This window comes from Lepisma saccharinum, chromosome 8, assembly GCF_977018435.1.
Source record: "Lepisma saccharinum chromosome 8, izLepSacc3.1, whole genome shotgun sequence".
Taxonomy (NCBI): domain Eukaryota; kingdom Metazoa; phylum Arthropoda; class Insecta; order Zygentoma; family Lepismatidae; genus Lepisma; species Lepisma saccharinum.
Genome location: NC_139236.1, coordinates 79,786,935 through 79,811,998, shown reverse-complemented (window position 1 = coordinate 79,811,998; position 25,064 = coordinate 79,786,935). Strand labels below are relative to the sequence as shown.

The following is a 25,064-nucleotide window of genomic DNA, read 5'->3' as shown; positions in this document are numbered from 1 at the left end:
TTTTAAGTAAAATGAAGGATACATACTACATGCTTTGGTCAATTCAGAGTAGTAGAAACGTAATTATACTGCATGTTGTAACTGAAACCGTAGCCTCGAAGGCCGAAGTCGTTTAGTGATCCACTCATACACTCGGTACCAAACATTTCAAGTTCGAGTAGACATCTGGGCATGGCTGGGTTTTTTTTTGTAAGCATCCCTTCATAGATTTAATATGATCATCATTCATCTTCATTGTCACGATTATCTACAAGTGGCAGAAAAGCGATATAAAACATGAATAATACAAAAGTATAACAAACAAAAGAGGATCAAAGGATGAACTGAGTTTGAGTTAATGATAGGAAGTTTTATAAAATTACTGTTTCTTGAATAATCTTGTCCTTTGTTCCGATTGTATTTCTCAGTCACACGTTGCTCAATGTCCATGTCGACTGCCGTTCTTGCGTTCTTGACAATTACTTTCTTGTCTGTCTATGCCCTTCTTTCAAACGTGGTAGGTAGGCGGGCGTTCTGTCTGTTTCTACACCAAAAAGTTTAATGCACCTCCTGTCCAAGAAGACAAGAATTACTGAAAGTAATTTTCAAAATTGTAAGCGGATGAGGGCCCTTGTAAATGATAAAATATACTGTCCTTTTATTCGCTTGGTTTTGAGAATCACTTTCCATACAATTCTTGCCTTCTTGAGAGTCCAATGGCCCTGTCTAGCTACAGACCAGTTGCACAAACGCGGTTTCGTTTGTTTCGTACAACAATTCCATCTAACATTTCGTTTCTACGCATTTTCTACTTGCCAAAAGTGCCTTTCATATAGCCCCAAGGCGTTGTCTACTCGGATGCTTCGTGATCGAAGGTCACGTGTACAAAGTTTCAGGATTCAGATTTTCCGATTTTGCATGGTGCTGCTGCTATCAGTTCGGTTCGCCTTCTCAAGGTCGCGCAACAAGCAATTATTTTTCGTCTTCCGATAGGAGAAAGCTTGTCTCTCGCTTAGGTGGACGAACACGTGGCACGGATGATTTTTTGGCTCGACCATGGTTGGTCCTTTATGTTTCGTCCTTCAGCAACTTAATCTAAGCACGAATCATTCTCATCGCCAAACAACTGTAATTTTTTTATAAAAAATGATGTAATACATGTAAACAGAGAGAGAGAGAGATAGATAGATAGATATAAACGTTTTCCCTCAACAAACGTTTGCTTTGCTATCGTATAAAGTGAACGTACATGTTAAAATTCATCTAGCATAAATAATCAATTTAGAACAAATTCACATAAAGCGATTAAGTATGCAGAAAAGAAATATATTTGTGATAAATACATAGTTAATAAGTAAATTCCAATAACCAGAACTTTTGTCACGCCGAATCTTGTTTACGGATGTTTTCAAACGTTCTGTTTTACAATTTAATTTTTTCACTGACATCCAAAACGAAAATACGTATTATAACTTAGTGACTTTCGAGGGGTCAAAGTACTGTAATGTTAGTATGCTGCCGATCATAATTATGAGGCTTCTTCGAAAACGCCTTCGATAACGGTATTTGCTATTCGTAACGGATATGTGTATCACTTTTTCGAAACAGACTTTTGTGGAGGAAAAGAACTGTAACGTTACAAAAGTAACGAGCACAATTATACGAGAGACCTATGTTATTCTCTCCGGAACACGGCATCGGACACGGTATTGCACATCGGAACGTCTGTATCATACCAGCTATAAATAACGTTGTTGCTTTGAAAAAAGGAGTGTAACGTTTTTACAGCCGTGACCTCAATTAAGTTACTGGTTAAATGTAACGTTACTATCACTTTCCACACACACTAAAGTTACTAGTCAATACGTGACGAACCTTTTTCTTACCCTGTAACGTTACTGGTTGCCGGCAATGGATGTAACGTTAAAGTGTCACGTGAAGAGCTACTCCTTTAGAGATCAGTTATGCTTCGGTACCGTTATGCACACCTGTAACGTAATGTTCATATACCTGAGGTAACGTTTCTGTTCACGAGAAAAGTTATTCTGTTTCTGGTTGTAACTTAACGGAAACCGTAATTGAAAATACCGTTCCATTTCGTTACGTTACGACTCCCTGCTTGGTACTGTGCCATCGACATTGTTCATGGACTATTGGTGCATGATGTAGTGACGTTCTTGTTGGTGATGATGCTCTGAGAAATCACCAGTGAGAAAACTTTCACGTTTCGTCTTATTAATCGGAAAACATCTTTATTCCACTCGGTACACTCTGGATACTGCATTCTTGTGGGCTAACAAGGCTCTGGCGCCCTAAATTACAGCACCTTTATCCAGGTGACGATGGGATCCTCCTACCTCCGAGGCTGGTGGTGCTTGACGGAGGTAGCGATAGGGACAAGCGATAGTAGCGAGAGGCATTTTACCGGTGGCGTTGTCAGTATTGTTTCTCGCGTGGGGGCTCAACCTTTCTTTGAGTGTTTCAAAATTATTAGGGAAAGCAGTAGCAATGTATCGCCGACCTCCGTGGCGGAGTGGTTAGCACAGTGGTCCCGAGTTTGGATCTCGGCCTGGGCAAGGGTGTTCTTTGTGAGTGTCCTCAATTTCATCATACCATCACTCATCCTTATCTTCGCGATTAGCCAAGAGTGAGCGAATTCAAATAAAGCAATCAATCAATGCATTGAAGGTTGTGCTATGTCCTTGTGTGCGTATTGGCAAGGTTCCCACTGACCTGGAAAAGCCGGAGAATATAAACTATCATTGTTGTGCATTTGGTGAATATGGATTGTCAATGAATTTGTAAACATACAACAACAGGTATGTTGTACTTGAAAAAAAATCGCTTCATAAAGTGGTGTTACTTGCATCTGGAGTCAGTTCGATTTGATTTTTGCTATTGGAGTATCTTTTCTACCACTTTTGGCTAATCGCGACGATAAGGATGAGTGATGGTATGGTGAAATGTATAATGACCGTGCTCAATGCGGGATTCGAACCCGGGACCCCCTGGCGTCGTCGTAGCATATTATGGAGACAGTGTGTGTCTTTTAGATCTATATGTTGCTTTCGGTCTTGATATGGGGCTGTGCCTCCGTCGTGATTATTTCTAGTATAATCTAAACATATTTTTTATCTTAACCCGCCAGGCTTGTACTGCTCTTGTTGCTGAAAGGGTGCGAAGTATGGAGCGGCATGGCACTTCTCGCCACCCAAAATACTGCAAAGGGTGGGTTATCTTATGTGGTCTCAATATGGCAGCTCTCAGTAAACAATTACAGTAGTGGCATTAATTCAGCAGTTGGTAAATGACTTTTGTGAAGTGAACATCTTTAGGTGCTGTACGTACGTACGGTACGTAGAGCGAGTTGAAAAGTGTTACTGAAATTGCAAATAATGGCTCCTAACACAATAATAACACTCCTTTTTAATGATTTTTCAATGATATTTTTGAAAATGATTTTTCAGAATATGTTTTTGAATTTCTCATCATTTACAAATATTTATATACAAATTATCCATGTGTTATATTCGACGAAATGTCATGTACAGCGGAAGGTGTCCTGCTGAAAGATGCACCGCTGAACGTCACCCCCAAACAAATCACAAATAGTGGGTAGCAGTTTTACCTCTAAGACCTGTTCTTGGTATTTTTTGGCATTAATGTTGCCCTTTAACACTGCTAGGCACCCACATGCCATGCTTCCCCACACCATGACTTTGACGATGCTTCATAGTGGCGGTGGTGCACTCAGGTAGCATGTCTTCACCTGTTTGGCGACGCACAAACCTGATGCCATCACTTCCAAAGATGCTGATCTCGCTTTCATCGCTCCAAATGACTTTTCTCCAATCTTCTTGTGTCCATTCCCTGTGTGCTAACGCCCACTCCACACACTTATTTCTCTGTTTTTGGTTGAGATAAAGGCTTCTTTCTTGCGACCCTCGCAAAGTTTTTGTCTGACTGTTCGGTCAGAAACTTCTACCCCGTAAGTTCTCAGATGGCATTAACATCTTTTGCCGTACGCCGGCGATCTTGTAGAGAAAGGTGGCAGATTCTACGACAGTCTTGAGAAGTTAGTTTTGGTCTCCTGTCACTTCTTGGAGCAGTTTTTGTGCTCCTAGTTGCTTCATACCGCTTGCAAACTTTTCTAACGCCTGACTTTGTAGTGCTACCACCCAACCTTTCGCTATTTCTTCATAAGAATAGCCTTCATCACGAAGTGTTACTGCCTTACTCCTTTTACTTGGTGACAAATCAGCATGTTTTATTGTGTTTGGGGCCATTATTTGCAATTTCAGTATCACTTTTCAACTCGCTCTACGTACCGTACGTACGTACAGCACCTAAAAGATGTTCACTTCACAAAAGTCAGTTACCAACTGCTGTAAACAATGAAGCTCGCACTTGGCCAACAGTACAGTACAGAAAGCACCAATAATCAGACAACAGTGCTGCAGTAAGATGCAATTCTTGAAGTTACTGAATGATGCTCGCAGTTGACCTCCTATACAACAATCGCACACAAGCGTTCTTTTGATTGAAAATAACAATAATAAAGAGACTACAATGCTGCACTCAGATGCAATTATTGAAGTTACTGAACGATATCATTTAAACTTGTTTAATATTCCTATGCAGAATATAGTTTTTACATTCGAGAATTTTTTTAAAAATAACATTTTACTAAAAGTGTCCAGAATTAATGCCACTACTGTATATAAATCTGATTAATTCAGTTAACATCTTCTTAGAAACGGTACGGAGACAACATCTTTAGAATCGAGACGGGACCGAGACTTTGTGTTCCAGAGCCACGTCTCGTTTTATTGATTGATTGATCGATTTGATTTATTTTACTCCGCTTTTCTGCCACTTTTGGCTAATCGCGAAGATGAGAATGAATGACTGATGGATGAAGGGTCAGTCACAAACACGTATAGGGACGACACAACATAAGTTCCACGGAGGATTATACTGGCTGCGAGTCCAGATGCCAGAGCCTCGCTAGCCTGCAAAATGGAGTCCAGACTACTACGTGGAAGGCAGGTCGACATTTGGGTGTAATTAGAAAGACCTCCCCCTTCCCTTACACTCCGCGTCTCCCTCGAGATTTTAGGCAGAGTTGTTCAAGGTCCAGGAACTTTAAATAAATCCAATTCCGGTCCAGGAGAGAGAATCAACAAGCGTAAATGGGTTCTGGACCGTAAAGAACCCTTTTATCTGTAACATACCTTTATTCCGGATCAATTTAAATCCGGTCCGAGTTCCGTATTGAAATGAAACAATGCCCAACTTGGACCGAATTTAAATTGTGCGTAAAGAAATGTTCCGGTCCTTTTGTTGAACCCAAATAATATGAAAATTTCGAGAACGAGACTGGCATGTGCCGTCTCGTAGTGAGCTGTTTATTACCGGTTTCACATCATATTCAGCCTTTGCGTTCCTCGTGATTACTACAGTTGGATAACCCCATGTGGTCAAAGTTCATGGCAATTTAAATATTATCACACTATGTGCCAAACTTAAGAGATTTTTTTTTTATTTGTGCAGTGCTGTGATCAACGCACCACGATTGAAATAATAGATCATATGTGATGACATTAGATTTTTTGTGCCTCAGAATTTCGTAAATATCTGCAAATTCAATGGAAAATTGAAAGAGAAACTTTAATCGCCGTATTTGGTTGCTTGTAGTGACGTCAGTACCTGCATCAAAAAGGTTTGCGAATTTCTTATACACTTATTCGGTGCTTGAATAGCAATTCATGCATTTATTCAAATTTTCTCCTTATTTGTTCAATATATGTGTGTCTGGTGTGTGTTTGAGAGGAAGGGGAAATTCTGTTCAAAATTAAGTTTTGCATGTGTGTTTTGCTTTATAGCTTAAAAAAAATTAACGTAACACGTGATAGTGAAAATTTTAATGTGATGCACGAGGGCTGATCGAAAAGTAATTCTCAGCCCTGCCGATGGTGTAGTGCTAATGTATTCAGTTTTCAGTCAAGGGGTCCTGGGTTTCATACCCAGTGGAGGCACATAGTGGTTTGAATGCCACTTTAGACTGTAATTCCAGTCCTGATTAGCCTGTCTGTGCATAAAGCAGGCAAAACATTTTCTTTTAAAGTAATTTTCTGGTTAATTGTATGGGATTTGCTTTATGCCAACACTATTATGTTTAAATCAGAATGATTATTAATTTTTAAGAAATGATCACATAAAAGAAGCAAATAAGCTGGGAATGTTCTCAGCTTTTGTAATTAATAGTTCTTGATTTTGATTTGTACGTGAAAACAAATTTGAAAAATGTATGTTCCAGTGTCAATTAGCTGTTTATTATATTTTTATAAACTTCAGTAATTTTGCAATATGCATTAGAATCTTTACTTATGTTTGTTTCATAGTAATATTCCCTCCACACAGAGATTCTGCATTGCATGAGATGATTTAAATTAATACTGATACCGATACTCTTACAGATTCCCACTGATACCAATACTCTTACCGATACCAATACGTGAAAGTTGCATTAATTACAATTTGTTCAAAGTATTGATCTATATTGGTGTGTAAATATTCTTCTCCAATTACATGCATCAATTTACCAAGAAATTTGCTGTAAAATATTCAAGAATAACTACAGAATATTAACGTAGATGTTATGTAATCACAAAATACAGTTTTTCATGCATAATTGGCACAAAATGAAAATAAAGTTTGAATTTTGCAAAATGTTCATGATAATTAGACTGCGAAATTGTCACGTGGCATTTTTGCGGACCCCGTGAAAGACCAATGTGACAGACAAGTATCGGTTGGTATCGGTGGATGAATTCCAACCAATACTTTCCGATACCGATACATCAACATCGGTATCAGCTCAGCCCCACTAGAAATATTGTGAGTGATTTTTTTTTTAAGGAGAACTGCCCCTCCACAGGCATCCGAATTTGTTATCAACTGATGGTGCTACAGTCTAATTTAATACACTGTACTGTATATAACTGTTCAAGGAGTAGTAGTTCATTCTACAGAACTACGATGTAGGTGAATTATTTTGCAAACCCCATGCTACTTAATTGTTGGCTCACCTTTGGTGTGCGCGATTGTCGTTGAGTGCCTAGACATTTCGGATTTGGAGAGATAATTCCATAGATGTAATAGTGAATTGAAGTCGTGAAAGTTAGTTAAAACCTCCAGTGAGAATCATCATACTATCATGTCACCCAAGTAAGAGCCATCGGCTAAACCTTTTGATCCTTTGGACAGTTTCTAATGTGCATTTGTACATGTGAATTTGTTTGATTCTTTATTTATTTTTTATTTTTTTTCCTTTTAAGTATGATTGACTGTGCATTGCAATGGCCTTTGAACTGAACACTCAATCTGTTATATAAGTATATAAGCAAAAACAGGTAGCGTAACAGTGGTTCTCTCCTTCCAGGTTGCTGGCAGGCTCCACGGTCTTGTACTATGCTCCCGCCGCTATGGATGCTCCTGTTTCTTGGCGTCTTCTTCTCTTGCACCACAGGTAAGTTGGCTCGTCAGTAGAATTACCAATATTACCTTGTTTGCAATGACAGAATTTTCATTGCAGTTCACATGGATCTTTCTCAAGGTGCAAATTTATAAGGATTATAGCTTGAGAATGATATGTGTGAATTGCATGAGAAAATTGACTGAATTAAAAGTTCAGATATTACAAATACAGTTTTATGTGACCACACAGCCATCTGCCAAAGGTTTTTAAGATTTGATTAATAAGATTAGGTTGTCATGCTGGAGATTTTCCTCGAACATACACAGGTATTCTGAGCAACAAATGATGATTATAACTAGAACCCGGAAGTTCAGGCATTTATTTTCTTTAAAATAGGCAGGCAAAAAGGCATTTATAATGTGGAAAATAGGCACTAAAAATGAAAAAAAAATGCAAAATAAACCGAAAAAATGGCACATTTGGAAGTCGCTTACTTTTATATATAATTTCTGGCAACATGTTAAAATCTACATTGGGAAGAGCATTTCAATTTTCTCCGTCTTAATTGCACATAACTACAAGGTGTTTTTTTAAGTTCTCAACATTCATTGATAGTCGTCTGTCAGAGAGAATGTTTTTCATAATAGAAAATGATCTTTCTACTTCGACAGAAGTTATTGGAGCATACATAGAACAAGTTAATGTAGCTGGACTCATTTTGGTAACAGCATTTTCGTCTTTTAGAATATCACAAATTGTTTTCAATTGTTTCAAGTCCTTATTTGCACTCACTACCCGTTTGCACTTTTCCGCAACAGCTGACCCCTTTTCTCCTGGCACTTCCATCATCTGCTGCATAGATTCCTCGAAGATTTTCATGGATGCTACAAGAGTCTCACCTCTTTTTTCTAGCTTTGTAATTGTCTCTGGCAATGCACCATAATGTGCAAAAATAAACGACAGTTCATTCTTCAGTTCTGAATAGCACAAGAATTTTTCACTTCACGAATTGAAGCTGCTTCATTTTCTGGATGAGCATCGATCACCTCACTGATTTTTTCAAGGTTGTTAGCATAATATATAGCTGCTGATATCCAGGTTCCCCATCTTGTCAAGACTGGTTGCGGAGGAAAACTAAGCTCAGGCGTAACTTCCTGAAATGTTCGGGTTCGAGAGGGAGATTTCAGAAATATCTTCTTTGTGTTCGAAATCAACCTCTCCACTTCAGCAGTCAATCATGCACAAGGAAATGTTAACCGAAAGGCAATATCCTAACTCAGCATGAAATACTTTTCTCTCACACTTTTCTCCTTCAGCAATGTTGAAATATGCGTGAGTTCAATATTACTTAAATAAGGCGAAAATTATTCACGTAATAAACGGAAGAAAAATAAATGCCAACATTTTTTTTAAAAAAATTGGTCAAATTTCATTGAAAAAGGCAGAAAAAGGCATTATAATTAAAAATAGGCAGTGGGGTCCCAAATAGGCAAAATGAAAAGGCTTCTAAAACATTCGAAACAACATAAAAAACGTATATCCGGAAATTTTTTATCAATATATGCAGTAAATAAAAAGAGGCATTTTGCCAAACTTCCGGGCTCTAATTATAACTCTTCCCACACAATAATATTAAATGGCCAATCCTCAATACTTTGTCTTAATAATACTTATTAAAAAATCAATTTGTGCAAGTGAAAGAAATTTCTGTATTGTCATTTTACGTGTGATTAAGGATTGGATATATTGTTTGACTGATGTGAAATTTTCCTGTTGGATTAAAAATAAGGCAGATGTGTTGGTTGCAGTTCTAGCGCTCGATATTTATCTCCATCTTAGGCAACTTAGGCCGTGTCCGAAAGGTGCAAGACCGTACTTGAAGCGAACATCCTCCAAGTATGGTCTTGCAGTGTGGTCTTGAAGTCGTGGACTGGAAGTGAAAGTGTTTCGAATTGCACTTCGACTGCAGCGCCAAATACAATCACTAGATAAAACTGAGGACACGTTGTTTTCCCCACGTTGTAAACACTTGTTTTTCACCATAGAAAAGCCCGACCCTGTGGCCGAGTGGTTAGCACATCGCGCTGCGACGCCAAGGGTCCCGGGTTCGAATCCTGGTCGGGCTTGGTTGTTTGTGAATGTTCATTCATCAATTTCATCATTTCATCACTCATCCCCATCTTCGCAAATTAGCCAAGAGGCACAAAACGCGAAGTAAAATAAACTAAATCAATCAATCAATCAATCAATTCACCATAGAAAGCACGTAGCATTTTCAAATGTTCTTACACATACATTTCCACACATTAGAAGAACTTTAACCCATAACGTATATTTTACCTGTTGCTGGCTTTGTACCTCTGTGGTTTTAAACAAATGAGCAAAGAGTGCAAAAATCATGTGACCTATTCAGCAACAATCTGTGCTGCAAGTTAGGCACTTGTGTACTTCCATGTTTGACTCTTTCGAACTGTACTAGCTGATGTCACTTCCGTCAAGACCATACTTCAAGTCTCTACTTGGACAGAGCCATAGACGCTCATGCTCTGCTAACTGCCCTCGAGGCAACAAAACATTTTCATTTATAGGAGAAGCTACATGAAGGCTATAATATGTACTATTAAAGAGTATTAACAATTTAGTTCACACTGAAAAGGAAAATATAGTGAAATACATAAAAAAATATTAAACGAACCAGAATGGTCCATTGGCATTTTTGACTAGACAGAACAGGATGGTTCCGGATATTCACGAACCGAAATGCCGTTCCAAAGTTATATAGAATCCATAAATTTATTGTGAAGCATTCTGTGGACCTGTAAGATACATAGTCTCTGGAAAAGTATTGGCTGGTATCTATGATTAAAATCAAACTGTTGTTCAAACAGAAATATTTATGGTGTAGTGAAAGTATTGCATGAAAGTATTTCCCACATTGCTCTTTTTGTTGTTGGATGTCTGCCTTCATTAACACAGGTTTTGGCATCTAGAGCAGAGATGGTAGCCTACTTCACAACAAAATACAGATATATTTAGTCCCAATACCTATTTAAAATTGCATTTTTTATTTTTTCATTTTACCGCAGGTGTTCTTGCCATTTTTTTTGCAATGTTTTCTGACAAAATGATAAAATTTGTGTATGCTATAAAAATTTTATCTTTGAAATTCAGATGTGGACTGTTAATTCCAAAGTGGCCTTTTAATTTAATTTGTTGCAGGTAGCCCATTGCCGTTGTATCATTGGAATGCAACCGGCGATGACTGGGAAGCATCATTTTTCAACAAGAGTGATCTGCCAGTCCTTACCCCACACTACCATGAACACGAGCTCCCTCCGATTCCAACAGAAGATGAAATTGAACAGCAGACGCTGCGGCAGTTCCAGAAACTTAAGGTTAATTATTCGGAACTTCTGGCCGAGATGGATGTGGAGCTGACGGCGGCTGAGGGCAAGTCCCTACTAGAAAGTAGACACCTGCCTCGGATAGTAGACAAAGCTCTCAGGTTGCTCAACCTCAAGCAGGTTGTCCAGGAAGTGGAGACTAGTGTTATGTCCAAAGTGTCATGCACGGCTTGCAAAGCAGGTATGTTTGTATGTTGTTGTTTTTTTTTTTAACCCATTCACATGCCTGCTTGGCTGTTCTATGTTTCATGTGTGGTTCAAATGTGTCACACTTGCAGAATGATAGTGCTATTCTAATTTAGAGGATCGTATTCAGCACTAATGGGTCGATTTCTTTGAACCTGTGATAAGATCTCCTCACGTTTTTGCATTGTTAAGTATTTTGTTATTTAGTGTTTTTCTTCCACTTTTGGTTAATTGCAATCATTGATGGATTGAAATGAAAGTTATGGATGCGTCAGCACCGAGGCTCTTTAGCACCTGTCATATTATAAAGGGCTGAGCCCCTTATCGTGGATAAACATTAACATATCTCTCTGTCTCTCTCTCTCTCTGTTAAAATCTCCTTATCCATTGAAAAGCTGAGGCTGTAAAAGGGCACTCAGCACACACAAGGATGCAATACAGGACAATACAGAGTAACTGGCTGCGAGTCCCTTGTTGGCCTGCATCAAGTTACGGGGGTGAACCTACTTGGAAGTGATGTTAACGTTTGGGAGCCTTCTCGAAAGGTCACCCCTTACACCCCAATTGGAGTGATGAAGATGGGTGAGTTGAGTTTTTGTTGAGAGTCCACTTTATGTACAGATAGGCTAATCGAGACTGGACCTACAGTTTAAAGTGGAATCTGAGCCACTATGTGCCTCCACTGGGTATTGAACCCAGGACCCCTTGATTACAAAGTGACGGTTACCCGCTATGCCATCGGAGAAGCATGAGGATGGGTGACGATTAGATGAAATTGATCAAGCGAAACTTGCAGAGAAGACCCATGCCCAGGCTAGGAACTTCAATGGCATAATCGAAAGTTGACCACTTAACGTGCTCGGCCACCATGCTGTCAGTTGCTGTTTTCACTGGTCGCTGTGGCAGAGTGGTCACTTTCATGCACTGCAATGCTAAAGGTCCCAGGTTTGAACCCTGGTCAAGGTAAGAATGCATCATTGTGTTTATCCCATCATCCATTTCATTTCTTCATTGCTCGTCTTCATCTTCAAAATTAACCCTTGAGATGGAAAAATAATATAAAATAACAAAAATAGTTTTGAAAGTTTTGCTGATTTGAGCACTGTTCTATAAATATTATTGCAGAAATTTCATATGCTTCAAGCTCCTGCTTACCCTAATGGTAAGTGCCTTTAGTGTGAACCGTTCTGGTTTCCAGGGGTGCCCACAGGGGGGGATTATGGTACAGGTTCCACCATCGAGATTTTTAGGGAGGGATTTTTTCCCTTCAAATAATATAAAATTCAACAGCATTATTTAATCCATTAGATGAAAAAAAAGTGTTAAGGGTATTATCGAAGGTGGGGGGGGAGGAGGAGAGATATCCAACTTTTACATATTAGACCTTAATTGACATGTGGGTTCTGGGGGAGAATTCTGAATTAAATTTGGGGGGGGGACACTATCCAACTCTAGATATTAAATTATGGTGGGTATTTTAGTTAGAGGGGGGGATGAGAATTAAGTTGAGAGGTATCCAAATCTTGTGTATTACTATTCTCTTAGACTGTTGCGGAAATTCTGGTGTGGAGACTGAGAATTATTTTTTCGGGGGAGACAATATCCACTCTTCAATATCAACAGTAAGTCTAAAATTGATTGAGTATTAAATTTAAAGGGAGAGATAGAAAGCTCTTGATAAAGTGTTACATCTTAGAATGTCAAGGGATTTCTGTAGTGGAGAGAGAGTTCGAACATTAAATTTTGGAGATTGTTTTTAGCGATATGGTATCCACATGTTTTCGACCCCGAACGTGCTAAAGGAGAAGCTAGAAGAGACTAAGAATGTATTGACATCCTATTAAATTAATATTCTTGAAAGCCTGGAAAGAAATGGATGTAAAAATTTTCTTGCTCACTTCGCTCGCAATGATGTGTTAATAGGATGCGTGTTTGGCATTTTAATGAGGTGAATGTAAAGTTTTATACTATAGTTGCATTACAAGACAAGCGATATTCTCGATTATGATCGATTTTAGGGGTGGTCTTGAGTAATGGGCCCCCTGTTTTATGGAGGAGGTGCAGATCAAGTATAGTGTTTAGTAAAGCTAGGGAAAAAGTTACTTTCGGTAGACACGCTGTCGTAATTAAATACTTTGTGGAGATTACGATATGGTTTGAGGTCGCGAATGATATGATTGGGGGGAGAATGCATGAATGAATTTGGGGGGATGCGCCATTGGCCTTGTGGGGGATGGGCACCCCTGCTGGTTTCAATCTGGTGGGAGCTTCAGAATTTCAGGGATGATCCAGCATCGTGAGAACAATTAAAGAGCTACTTGAAAAGGATAGTAGTGCCCTCTGGTCTTGAAAGACTCAATGCACGCTGAGCATGTATCACCCAGAGGAAAGCCACTTGGTAGGCATGGTTCTCAAAAGGGTTTTATAGAATGGGATTTAATGTAGTTTTTAATTTCACTTTTTTTTTTAATTAGCCATGTTACCTCCAATAGATTAGCTGGACTATAAGGCCTGGTTTATAACTTTGCCTATATATAGATGTTTCTTGCATTTAAGTGATTAAAGATAACATAAAGATTTCCCATTATGTTTGTAAGAATCAGAACTACATTGTCACCAAAAATGGCAACGAATAGATTCAGTTAGACATGAAAATAAAAGTTAGTCTCATTTTACTACTTGCAACTGCTAATTTTGGACATAATCTTCATTCATCCTCATTGTGAAAATTTACCTCTACTTGAAACAAAGAAAAAGCAAAATACAATACAAAAGTCCCTGTTGTGTATTTTTTAATATATTAGTTTTGCTTTTGAAATGTTATTCCAATGATTGATACAAAACACATGGATTGATACAAAACATATGGATTGATAGAAAACATATGCATTGGGTTTTTACTTAGAATTGTAGAATAGGAACAAATAGAAATGATTAATGTGTTAAGTAGAGAGGACAATTTTTTATGTCAATACCAAATGTACATAGTTGTTTGTGTAATTCTTATATTTCTTATTTTGTAGGTGTTGGTCTTCTTCAACATTACATTCGCTCAGGCAAAACGAAAGATGATATAATTCGTCTGTCCAATCACTTCTGTTCAAGTTTAAAGATTCAGACACCTCGTGTCTGCGAAGGCATCACAGAACTTTTTGGGGTAAGATTCTTCCACAAATATTACAATATTGATGAACGTGTAGTCAGTTTTTAAGTTACCTTTTGCCCCTGGATTAATGGAATTAATGTTTTCCCTTCTTGCATAGCTTTCACACATCTAAATTGTGCAAAGATATCAGATAGTGTCAGTGATTTTTTTTTTCTAATGCCAGTGCAACATTAACACACAATAGATGTTCAGTGTTTTGTGAAAGAATTAATTTTTAAAAATTATTTATTTTCTTTCAGGGAGAAGTTGTGTATGTGTTGAAGCGTATGACGCTTGGTCCAGAAGAAATATGTAGCTTTGTCATTGGTGATGCCTGTGGGGACGTGTATAATCCTTATCATGAGTGGAAAGTTGTATTTCCACCTGTTCCGAAGCCTCCCGTCACTCCAGTTGTACTGCCCAAGGTAAAAATTACTGTTTACAAGCTTGTTCTTATTGTACAAAATGCTCTACATGGACACACACATTCTTCAAGTAAAGAAGTATTGAGAAAAAAACATTTCGGCAACTGCAGGACCATGAAATGGAGAGTTACAGCTGGTGCTCATAGTGTTGACAAAAAGGCAACAAAACTCTTAATAGTTTTAGCTTCTCTGCCAATATCCAAAGTGTAATGTCTTTATTGTGTTATCTTTACAAGATAAAATTTTTCTTTTATCATATTTTTACCAAAACATCCATAGAGAATTCTTCCATCTTGTCAGAGTTACTGTTGTATTTTCAAAAAAACATAACCCGTGGTGCAACATCCTGTGATGGCCAGGGTCTACCTACCGACTGCCGGCCTCACTTCCACCTGCCGAGATGGAAGATCATCCAACCGGTTACAGTGTGATGTGTGTTGAGCATGATGAACCTGCAGTCATTGTAGGTTTCTGTGATCGGGTTACGCTACTCGTTCGTAGCTTCCCCATTTTCCTCAGGATGGTGGGTGGCCAATGGTCCCATGCATAGACCGAACACTCAAGAGAAAAGTTGTTTCGCTTCCCCCAGGTGACTCAATTAGACTGCATGACCACCGTGCAGGTTATATTTACATGAGAATTATGAAAGGGAAAAAAATATTTGAGTTATATTTGATCTTGTTGGCATACATGATGAAATCCAGGCTGTACCTCATGTTGAGCTAGATTTGAGACACCTTCCTATAGTTAGACAACTGGGCTAGGACAGCATGCACTATATATTATTTTTCTATATCTGCTCCAAAAAACATGGAATACACTACAGGCCAATATTAAACCTTTAATAAGTAACAATAGTATCAAAATTAAACACAGAATTGCAGTACAGAGTTCCAGTGGCACGCTCTAGAAGAAAATTGACATCTAAACAAACAACTTCATTGCTGAGTATTTTTTAAAAAGTATAATTAGTATTATATTATGAATTATCAAGGTCCCGGGTTCGATCCCCGGCCGGTTCAAATCCGGGAACTTTTCTAACGATGGAAGCGGCCCCGGCGCCCACCCAGCGTCGAATAACATGGGTACCTGGGGGAAACCCTGGGGGGTAAAGGCGGTCAGGGGCGTGATGCTGATCACATCACCCCCACTCACGACCGGATCAAGAAAGTGTGGGGCGTTACCCCCACACCCCCTATACGCCTTCATGGCATGGTGCTAAGCACAGGGGAGCACTTTACCTTTTTTTTACCTTTATTATGAATTATGTTTACTATTATTATACTTTTATTATGCCCTTTAATATAGATGTGTGTGTGAAATTCTTTATTTTCCTTTGTTTTATCATCATTGTTTCTTTGTCTATTGATATGTCCTTATATACACCTCATGATGACAAGGGTTCACCCATAAACAGCCCATGGGTGAACCTATTCTGCTAAATAAACAATTATTATAAAAATAATAATTTTCTTCTATAAATAATTGTGCCTCTTGAAATTGAAATTTTTATATTGTGAATTTTCTTTATAGGCAGGTGTTCCCATATTTAAGGTTCTTCACTTGTCTGATACTCATTTTGACCCTTACTACCAAGAGGGTACAAATGCCGATTGTAATGAACCTCTTTGCTGTCGCCTAACGAATGGCCATGCTGCTTCTACAGAAACTGCCGCTGGACGGTGGGGAGACTATAGAAAATGTGATACGCCTCAAAGGACTGTTGATAATATGCTTCAGCATATTTCAAGCACCCATCCCGTAAGTAACTTTCCTTTACTTGTTTTAAATATCACTTTGTTGCTAAAATAATGGGGTGGGGGAGTAGTGCCAACAGGTTGATTTCACAGTAACGACGACTTGAATGAATTTTTGCTGTTATAGTTATATACAGATAATTTCTGTAATAATTGTGGAAGTGTCGTGTCTTTAACCTCACCTTTCTAAAAAATTATAATAATAATCTGAATTGGATTACTACAAAATTCCAAGCACAGGCTAGTTGGTTATTGCTCATAACATTTTGAGCTATCAGTGATTAAATTTGAACTGGTGCTTTCCAATGCTGACACGCATCGGCTCAGATCTTGTATAAACAATTAAACAAGAACTTGCAACCTCCTATTTCTTTCCTTATTTTCTACAGGATATAGACTATATCATTTGGACGGGTGATCTTCCACCACATGATGTGTGGAACCAAACTAGAGAAGAAAACCTGATGGTCCTCAAGGAGACAGTAGAACAATTAAAACATTATTTCCCTTCAGTTCCCATATTCCCTGCTCTAGGCAATCATGAGAGTGTTCCCGTTAACAGGTGTGTAAATTTAACACTATATCTTATGAATTTAATTTTTAAATTATCCATTACAGTAAATGAAAGGGTTACGAAATGTGGATGAAGTATTTATATAGTGTAAGAAAACTGTAAGTGCTTGTTTACAATTGGAGTGTGATATGTCCTTCCCGGACGTATGAACAGACTGTTGAAGTACACCATCCCGCCTGATAGATATGAATCTTGTGCGGGGAGTTACGAGATTAATGGAAGTGCATGAGAGAAAGATTGTGCTGTTAATGTGATTTTTTTGTGAGTTTCGTTATGATGTATAACTTTGGTTCTTTTTAAATTGCATAATCAAGATAAAGAGAGATTCTGAATTCATATGTTAAAACATAAGTTCTGTGTTTTTGTTTCTATTTACTGCAAATCTTAATGTTTTCCCGTGCCCTGGGAGGTATCACGTGTATACCAATATACAGTCTCACATTGCTCATTCTCAATTTGTATTGAGATAAATATATTCTTATGACTATTAATATCCTATGGTTGAATGTGGCACAACCATGTCAAGTGCATTTTCTTCATGGATTTGTGAGTGTTCTTTGTATTTTGGAGGGCCAGTATATTTGTGAAATGATAAGTGTTCCACTGTGGGACAATATCTAAAAACCTACAAATGTGAAGCCAGAACAGTAGATGATTTAATTTGATATGCGACTTGGGAACATACTGTGTCTTAAATAATGTTTTTAATAATACAAGAGCTTTAATCTTTAGTGTATGGATAGCCTGTCCTGCCTGTAAACCTCTACAGATTGGACCTTTTCAGATGCACATGTTTTTCAAATGTGCTGTGATGTCAATAAATCATAAGGGGAGAACTATTTGTCGTAGAGAGGCGAGATTTTTTTTTTCTGCTGAATGACTGGCCTGTCATGAGAAACAAAATTTTCCACATTTTTCTTCCCTGTAGTGAAGATTTTCATCCAAAAATTCATCTTTGGCATCTCACTGAAGTCATTCCATGCCAATTCACCCAATAGTATATTGAAATGTCACCCATTGATTTGTATCTCCATGAAATTTTGTATATGTGTAGCCTTGACTTGGGTAAGAAGCTATATCATACTTCCTCTGACTTTTTATTTATGTTCTTTTGGATACTTGATCGGCAAATTTGTACTGATCCTTGAGTAATAACGTTGTATGGTTCATTCCCGTGTTTAATTTTCTTCTTCTGTATACACCAATGTCACAGTTTGCCTATCGGACAATTATTATAAGACAACAAACAAAAGTGTACCGGATAATAATTATGCGCAGAGGGAGTAGTTAGTAGTATGTGCTGTGTTCCATTCCTCCATTTTGGACAACCATACACCTGTCTGATATATCAGTACAGTTTACAGAATTCTGGCAAATAGCCAGTTGATCATCATGTAAATATATGAACAGTCTCTCTTCATGAATATATTGTGATTTTACATCTCTAGATACAATAGAATCCTACTGTACTCATGATGGTAACAAAGAGTACAGTGTTTGTGATTTTTATGTGTAATTTTGTTGTTATTTTACAGATTAAAAGTCTGTTTATTTCACTCATCTTTACAATCACGTACAATTCCATATGAAACCTGTGTAAAGTAATGAAACGATGCTATAATACTTACAGGTGTGTATGGTTCATTGTTTGATTCCTAAGGAACGGAAGTTCAATTTTTCTCTTTCTTCCAGTTTCCCTCCACCATTTATCCACAATGATTACTCTATTTCTTGGTTATACGATGAAGTGGATAGGCAATGGAGGCGTTGGCTTCCATCATCAGTTTCTAACACAATACGCCGTGGGGCCTTTTATTCTGTGTTAGTACGCCCAGGGTTTCGCGTCATTTCACTCAACATGAACTACTGCAACAATAAAAACTGGTAAGTAATCTTAAAGAAAGATTATATTCACATTATAATTACTGTGTTTATTTTCACAGCTTGTTTCACATGGAACACAGCTGAAGTCAAAGTTTGTTGTAAGTTCACTTGATGCTCAGATAAGCTAATTGGGACTAGGCCTGTAGTTTAAAGTGACATCCGAAGAACTGCCCTGCATGTTGAGAGTCTTTTTAAAGTTTTTTTAATCAATTATGAAATGAAAGTTATCTATAGTAGTGCTGAAATATTCTTACTATTTTCTTTTGGTACTGGTACTGTGTAGCCACGGTAGCTCAGTCATTAGGGTATCTGACTACAATGTGAGAGACCCGAGTTCAATCCCTGGCAGGGGAGAACCGGGATTTTTTCCACCTGTTCAAGCGGCTCTGGCACCCAGCATCGTGTAAAGTGGGTACCTGGAGGAAACTGGGGGGTAAAGGTGGCCAGGGGCATGGTGCTGATCACATCACCCCCCACTCACCTTCGGCCGTGATCAATAAAGTGTGGGGCCCTAACACCACACCCCCTATACGCCTTCGTGTCATTGTGCATAGCACAGGGGAGCACTTTACCCTTTGCCTTTACTGATCCTAGTACTTGACTTTTGAAGAGATGGAAGCTATTCTGTGCCACATATGTTTAGGCAGACATAAGAGCCTAATGATTATGACTTTCACCTTTGGTGCAAGTGGTCCCAGGTTTGAATCCCGGCGAGAGCTGTGAATTGACCAAGCATCATGAAGACTATTTGAAGGCCAGAAAACAGCATTGATGGGACATGATTCGCTGACCACACATCACTTGATGAAAACCTGCTTGGCACTTCTGGACCCTCAATGAGTTATAGTAAGTTTGAGGAACTCAAATGAAAATTCATCCCCATTACAAGCTTTGGATATTTGTCAGTAGCAAAGAGCAACAAATTAAGATGTTACAGTATTCAGATAGAAGCATGCATCCCTCTCTTACACAGGATGACAACATGAATAGTTTTTAAAGTAAATCTCTTCCAAGACAGACATGCTAAATTTTCAGTGTGATACTTTAAACTAGCAACATTCTGATCATTTTCACCAGACTATTATATGTACAGTTTCTTATGAAAAAACATGTATTTTTACCCCCGCCCATAATGTTTTATAAAACAAACTATGATAAATATTGTTTACTGTGCTATACCAGGGCCAAGATATCTGAATCCTCATGAAATAAGCGAACCACAGTGTTCCCTCTTCTTTCTTTCATCCCTGCCGTTCACCCTGATGCCGTTAAAGCAATGGACTTACATCCCCATGACTTAAATTAGCAACATTGCTTCCATGCCAGGGTTTGCAAATGTGGTAGTGAATTAGTACTATAGGTGTGTGATTTTTTGTTCCATGATCAGACTTTTTACATTTTTACAAATGTGTCAAAAATGTGTACTGTGCTTTTTATTGTATGTATGAAAATATGTATTCTACTTTATAACTGCTCATGTCTAAAATTAGTATGGATAAGCCGTTTTCTTTGCAAGTAGCATTTGTGCAACAAAATTTGTTATTCAGCCATTGCAAGACTTGAATACAGTACTTACAGGTATTTAATAAACGCGTGTGCATTCCAAGTAAGTACAAATGTTTTGTACATTTCTCAAAATAGGTGGTTGCTGCTAAATAGCACAGATCCAGCGAAGGAGCTTCAGTGGTTCATCTATGAACTGCAAAGTGCTGAATTCAACAGGGAAAAAGTTCATATCATTGGTCACATTCCTCCTGGTCATAGTGACTGCCTTAAAGTATGGAGCAGGAACTACTATAATATTATAAATAGGTAAGAAACTACATGTTTTCTGAGAAAATTGTAATTGAATATGAAATTTCTACTCTTGTTAACCTGCTCCACAAGTCCTTCTTGGACTAGTGACAAACGGGTGAAGTAAGATTTTTATTACCTTATGATTAGTACACCCAGGAGATGTACTACATAGAAATTTCAGTGAAAAATATAGGCTCACCCAGGTCTCTAGCATATCATGCCATTTCACTACCAACCGAGCCAGATTTTTCACACCCATTGTTTTATCTTTGTCTGAATGTAGTTGGTAGAGAAAATGGCATGCTATGCCAGGAACTTGGGTTCTAGTCCTAATCAAGCCTGTATATTTCACTGAAATTTCTCTCTAAAATTTATTAGTTCTTTATTTTGGTTGTTGTATTGTGTTCTGTTGAGCTTCATGTGTCCATATGTATTTTTCTTTAATGAAGAACTGTTTTGTTAATGTATATTGATGAGAAAGTTAATATTTCTTGTATTTTGTAAATATTTTTTTACAGGATACTATATTTTCTAAACTCACTAAAATCTGAATGGCTTGTTTTGGTATCTTAAATGCTTCTAAACTCACAAATAAATTTCCCCAAAAGATAAATTACATAATTTATCAGGGAATGAAGCATTCTGCAATATACCTGAATTAGTGACTTTGTATTTAGTGTTTGTTTTAAGATCCTCGTGCATATATTTAAGAATGTAGTTTTTCACAAGTATTTTTATATGATTTCATCAATTTTAATTTTCACATTTGGTATTCCTAAAAAAAGTTTGTTTCGCTAATTTATGGTATGTAAAGCATAGATTCTTTTTTAAATATTTTCAATTTTATATCTGATTTGATATTGATAAATTTTATTTGGGTCAATCTCTATATTAAGTAATTTTTGTCTAAAGTTTCAGGTTTACTGTCTTTTTTACACTAACATTTATTGTAAACTTGTTATAGCATCAAATTTCTGAGTTTATTTATGTGCATCTTAGATAGTGCTAGTCTATGATACAAACAAAAACTTAGTTTAATCTCATAGTTTAGCTACAATAGAACACTGAAATTTTTTAGTGAAGGCACCCTTTGGATATTTTACTTCCATGTTTTCTTTAAATTTTTAGGTATGAATCTACTATTAGTGCACAATTTTTTGGACATACACACTTCGATGAATTTCAACTTTTCTACGACAACTTTGAACCAAGTCGTGCTGTCAGTATAGCATACATTGGTCCTTCTGTAACCCCATATTATGACCTCAATCCAGGATATAGAATATATTACGTGGATGGAGATCACCAAGACACAACAAGAGTGAGTAACAGTGTTTTTAGTGGATATTGTATTGTGCTTTAAACTTTGTTGGGCAATGTGTGTAGTTCTTTTGTCTTTATTCATAGGGGTATGCAAATTTTGTTTTAAGATGAAAACTCGAAATGTGAAGTAACACATTCTAATGTTAAATTTTAATGTTTCTGAAAGGTGTGAGGTGCATTTTCCTACCCTGTTTTGTCACGAAATTATGAGAAATGAACTGCAAAATGCGAAATATCCTCTTAAACACAAAATTTAGAGTTTATTTACTGACACAAGACTTTCTGAAGTTCGAATTATCCTGTGAGTTATGCAATTCACGGAAAATTGATTAATTTTGCTGTAACTATTTGAGAAGCAAGAATCGACCCCTTTATACAGGAATAAACTTAATACTCTGCTAACTACATAAATTTGCTATTAGAAGGGTTATGTTTATTTTGTAATAAGTGCAGTTTTTATATCAAATTTTGGATTATGTTCACAATTTTAAAACCAGAATGTCATTTTATATACTGCTTTTGAATCCAATTTTTTCACCGCTATAACACCAAAATTTTATTTTATTTACGAATTTTGAACCCGAAATTGCCTTTTTTTGTACCGAAATTTTGCTTTTCTGTTTACCAAAAATATGTGCCTCTGTTTATTCACAACACAGTTCTTTGTCTTTCAGTTGTACCAAGAAGAGAATAAAAGTGGGCAGTCATGTTTTTATATCTCTTGCAGTAAGCACAGATGAAAATGTTTCCCTTCGTTTATGCCTGAGTGGCAACGTTAAAATTTTCCCCCTTTGCTTCATTGTCAAAAAATTCAACAATGTTAAATATTACATCTGTGCTTTCGCTTAGGGTTGAAAATTCGTTGACAACGCCTTCGCTGTGCCAAGATAAGACAATGCTCTGTCATTGCATCCCGTAGCTCTGCTTACTGTGGTCTTCTCGAGAAGAATTTGAGTAGATAGAGACAGGTAATCTAGAAATCAACAATGAAATTTCGCTCCGCACAGGACTTTTATTGATACACAGTTGTTGGCAAATTGCAGAAGGAAGGCCCATGCACTCACTCACCTTGCCTGTCATAGGTCGTACCAATGGAGCACCAAATCTTTGCCCAGCTGCTAATACTGATTTGTCGAGAGGCACGCTTGTAGCACCAGTTATAAGATCAAAAAGGAGGCCCACATAATTGCTCGCTGGGCTTATATATCAGAGAGGTACATGACCTCAGAGTTCATGCCAAGTTGGATGTCTTACATAGAGCTCAACGTTATAGCTTTACGTGTGTTAGGCAAGGTTTATGCATTGCTTGTACCATACCATCTACAATACACAGCATGTAATAATAACTCGTAGTCTCTAGAGCTCTTTCAGGGGTGCGATCCTTAACATCAAGGCTGTTTTCGACAAATAATTTGAAATAAAGTACTACTCTATAGGTAATGATGGCCATGTTATGAATGACATTTTGGTTTGCTCAGCACAATTCATGTCACAGGGGACATGCATGTTTTTGTAATTATAAGCTGAAGAAAAGGAGGAAATTTTTAAACATTTTTTTGACAAAAACAACAACATCTGTGCTATGTGATCAAAATTTATATTATCCTTGTGTCCAACTTCTGAAAATCATAAAACAGAACGTAAACCACATAAATGTCAGAAGTAAAACTTCAAATCATTGCAGAAGTATCAGTTTTTTATTTTGTCAAAAATACTACACAGTGAACATATTTTCTAATTCTATTTTCAACTTTTTTTCTAATTCCAGATGGTCTTGGATCATGAAACGTGGGTTATGAACTTGAAGGAAGCAAATATGTATAACTACCCGATATGGTACAAAATGTATAGCACTAGGGCAGCCTATAAAATGCCCTCTTTATTACCACAAGATTGGGACAATTTCCTATCACAAATAACGGAAGACGCAGAATTGTTTGAAATGTATTTCAAGTAAGTAAAACCTGGAACAATTATAGAAATGAACCAAATTGTTGCATTATTTATGTACGAAGATAACTAGTTTAATAGTACAAGAGGATTTCAGGCAGTATTTTTTTATGGAGTGAATACTTACAAGGAGGGGCTACAGCATGGGAAATGATACGTTAACCACTGGGTCACTTGGCACTGAACAATATTTTCACCTCATGAGGGTACACTTGGAGAACTTCAAAACTTTGGCGTTCCTTTTCTCAGAAATGGCTAGCTAGTGCATCCTAACATCTAGGCATATTTATACTTATAGGGTACCCTACCACAAGTCCTGTCCCAAACAGGTATGGTCATTTTCAAAAAAGAAATTGTTTTTTAAATTTTCAAAAGTATTTTTTTTCGATTTTTCATGTTTTGCTATTTTTGGAAATATTTTGTTTTTGTTTTGTTTTTTGAAAAAAGGATTTCTAAATTTTGAATTTTTCGTAAAGGGTGTCAAACTGCATTTTTAGCTTGTTCACAATTGAGCACAAATTGTATGAAATGAAAAGTTCCAACAGACAATACTTCTTATCCAACTGAAACCTCAACTGCGGAGGCTGAATAAGGTGTATGTTACAATTTACCGCACAATATTCTGGTATATGTCAACAAAATGTTTATTACCTGAAGAAAGCAGTTTTGAAAACTCGACCTTATAAAGGTTAACTTCGAAACTGATTTTTTTCGATTTTCAGGGTAGTTTTTGGAAGAAAAATTAGTTTTTCATTTCTTTAAAAGAATTTCGTTTTTCGTATCTCCAATTTTATTTTTTTAATTTTTTTATTTATTATTTTTTTTAAAAAATGTAACCTCTCCTTGTTAAGTAAGAATCCCATATGAACTTCACATTGTCTATTAAAATCAGATTAACCATGATTTCTTTCATTTTCAGACATTATTGGAAAAATTCTCCTGTACGGCCACAGTGTGATGCAGAATGCAAGAAGCGAATGCTGTGCGACATGAAATGTGGCCGATCGCACGATAGAAAGGCTCTGTGCGAGCAGATCGAAAGTCGAATCGATGCCATCTCTCAGAGTAGCTGGAAGTCGTGGATATTCAATGGGTTGGCTTTATCGTATGTCAATTATTTCACAGGTTTTTGTTGGGTTGGATCTGCAATCAAAAATGTG

The 25,064-nt window shown here is 37.3% G+C and overlaps 1 protein-coding gene across 7 annotated transcripts in view; it reads left to right on the top strand.

The window, feature by feature from the left end:
• Positions 1-25,064, top strand: part of LOC145991185 (sphingomyelin phosphodiesterase) — a 176,469-nt gene that overhangs the window by 134,842 nt on the left and 16,563 nt on the right. For all 7 annotated transcript variants that reach the window (XM_083127061.1, XM_083127060.1, XM_083127059.1 and 4 more), the window contains 11 exons: positions 7,424-7,510; positions 10,679-11,044; positions 14,073-14,206; positions 14,455-14,619; positions 16,153-16,380; positions 16,766-16,938; positions 18,643-18,834; positions 20,476-20,646; positions 21,760-21,952; positions 23,723-23,907; positions 24,824-25,009. In XM_083127061.1, coding sequence (XP_082983187.1) covers positions 7,453-7,510; positions 10,679-11,044; positions 14,073-14,206; positions 14,455-14,619; positions 16,153-16,380; positions 16,766-16,938; positions 18,643-18,834; positions 20,476-20,646; positions 21,760-21,952; positions 23,723-23,907; positions 24,824-25,009 — 2,051 coding nt within the window. In that variant the 5' untranslated portion in view covers positions 7,424-7,452. The remainder of the gene's footprint in view (positions 1-7,423; positions 7,511-10,678; positions 11,045-14,072; positions 14,207-14,454; positions 14,620-16,152; positions 16,381-16,765; positions 16,939-18,642; positions 18,835-20,475; positions 20,647-21,759; positions 21,953-23,722; positions 23,908-24,823; positions 25,010-25,064) is intronic.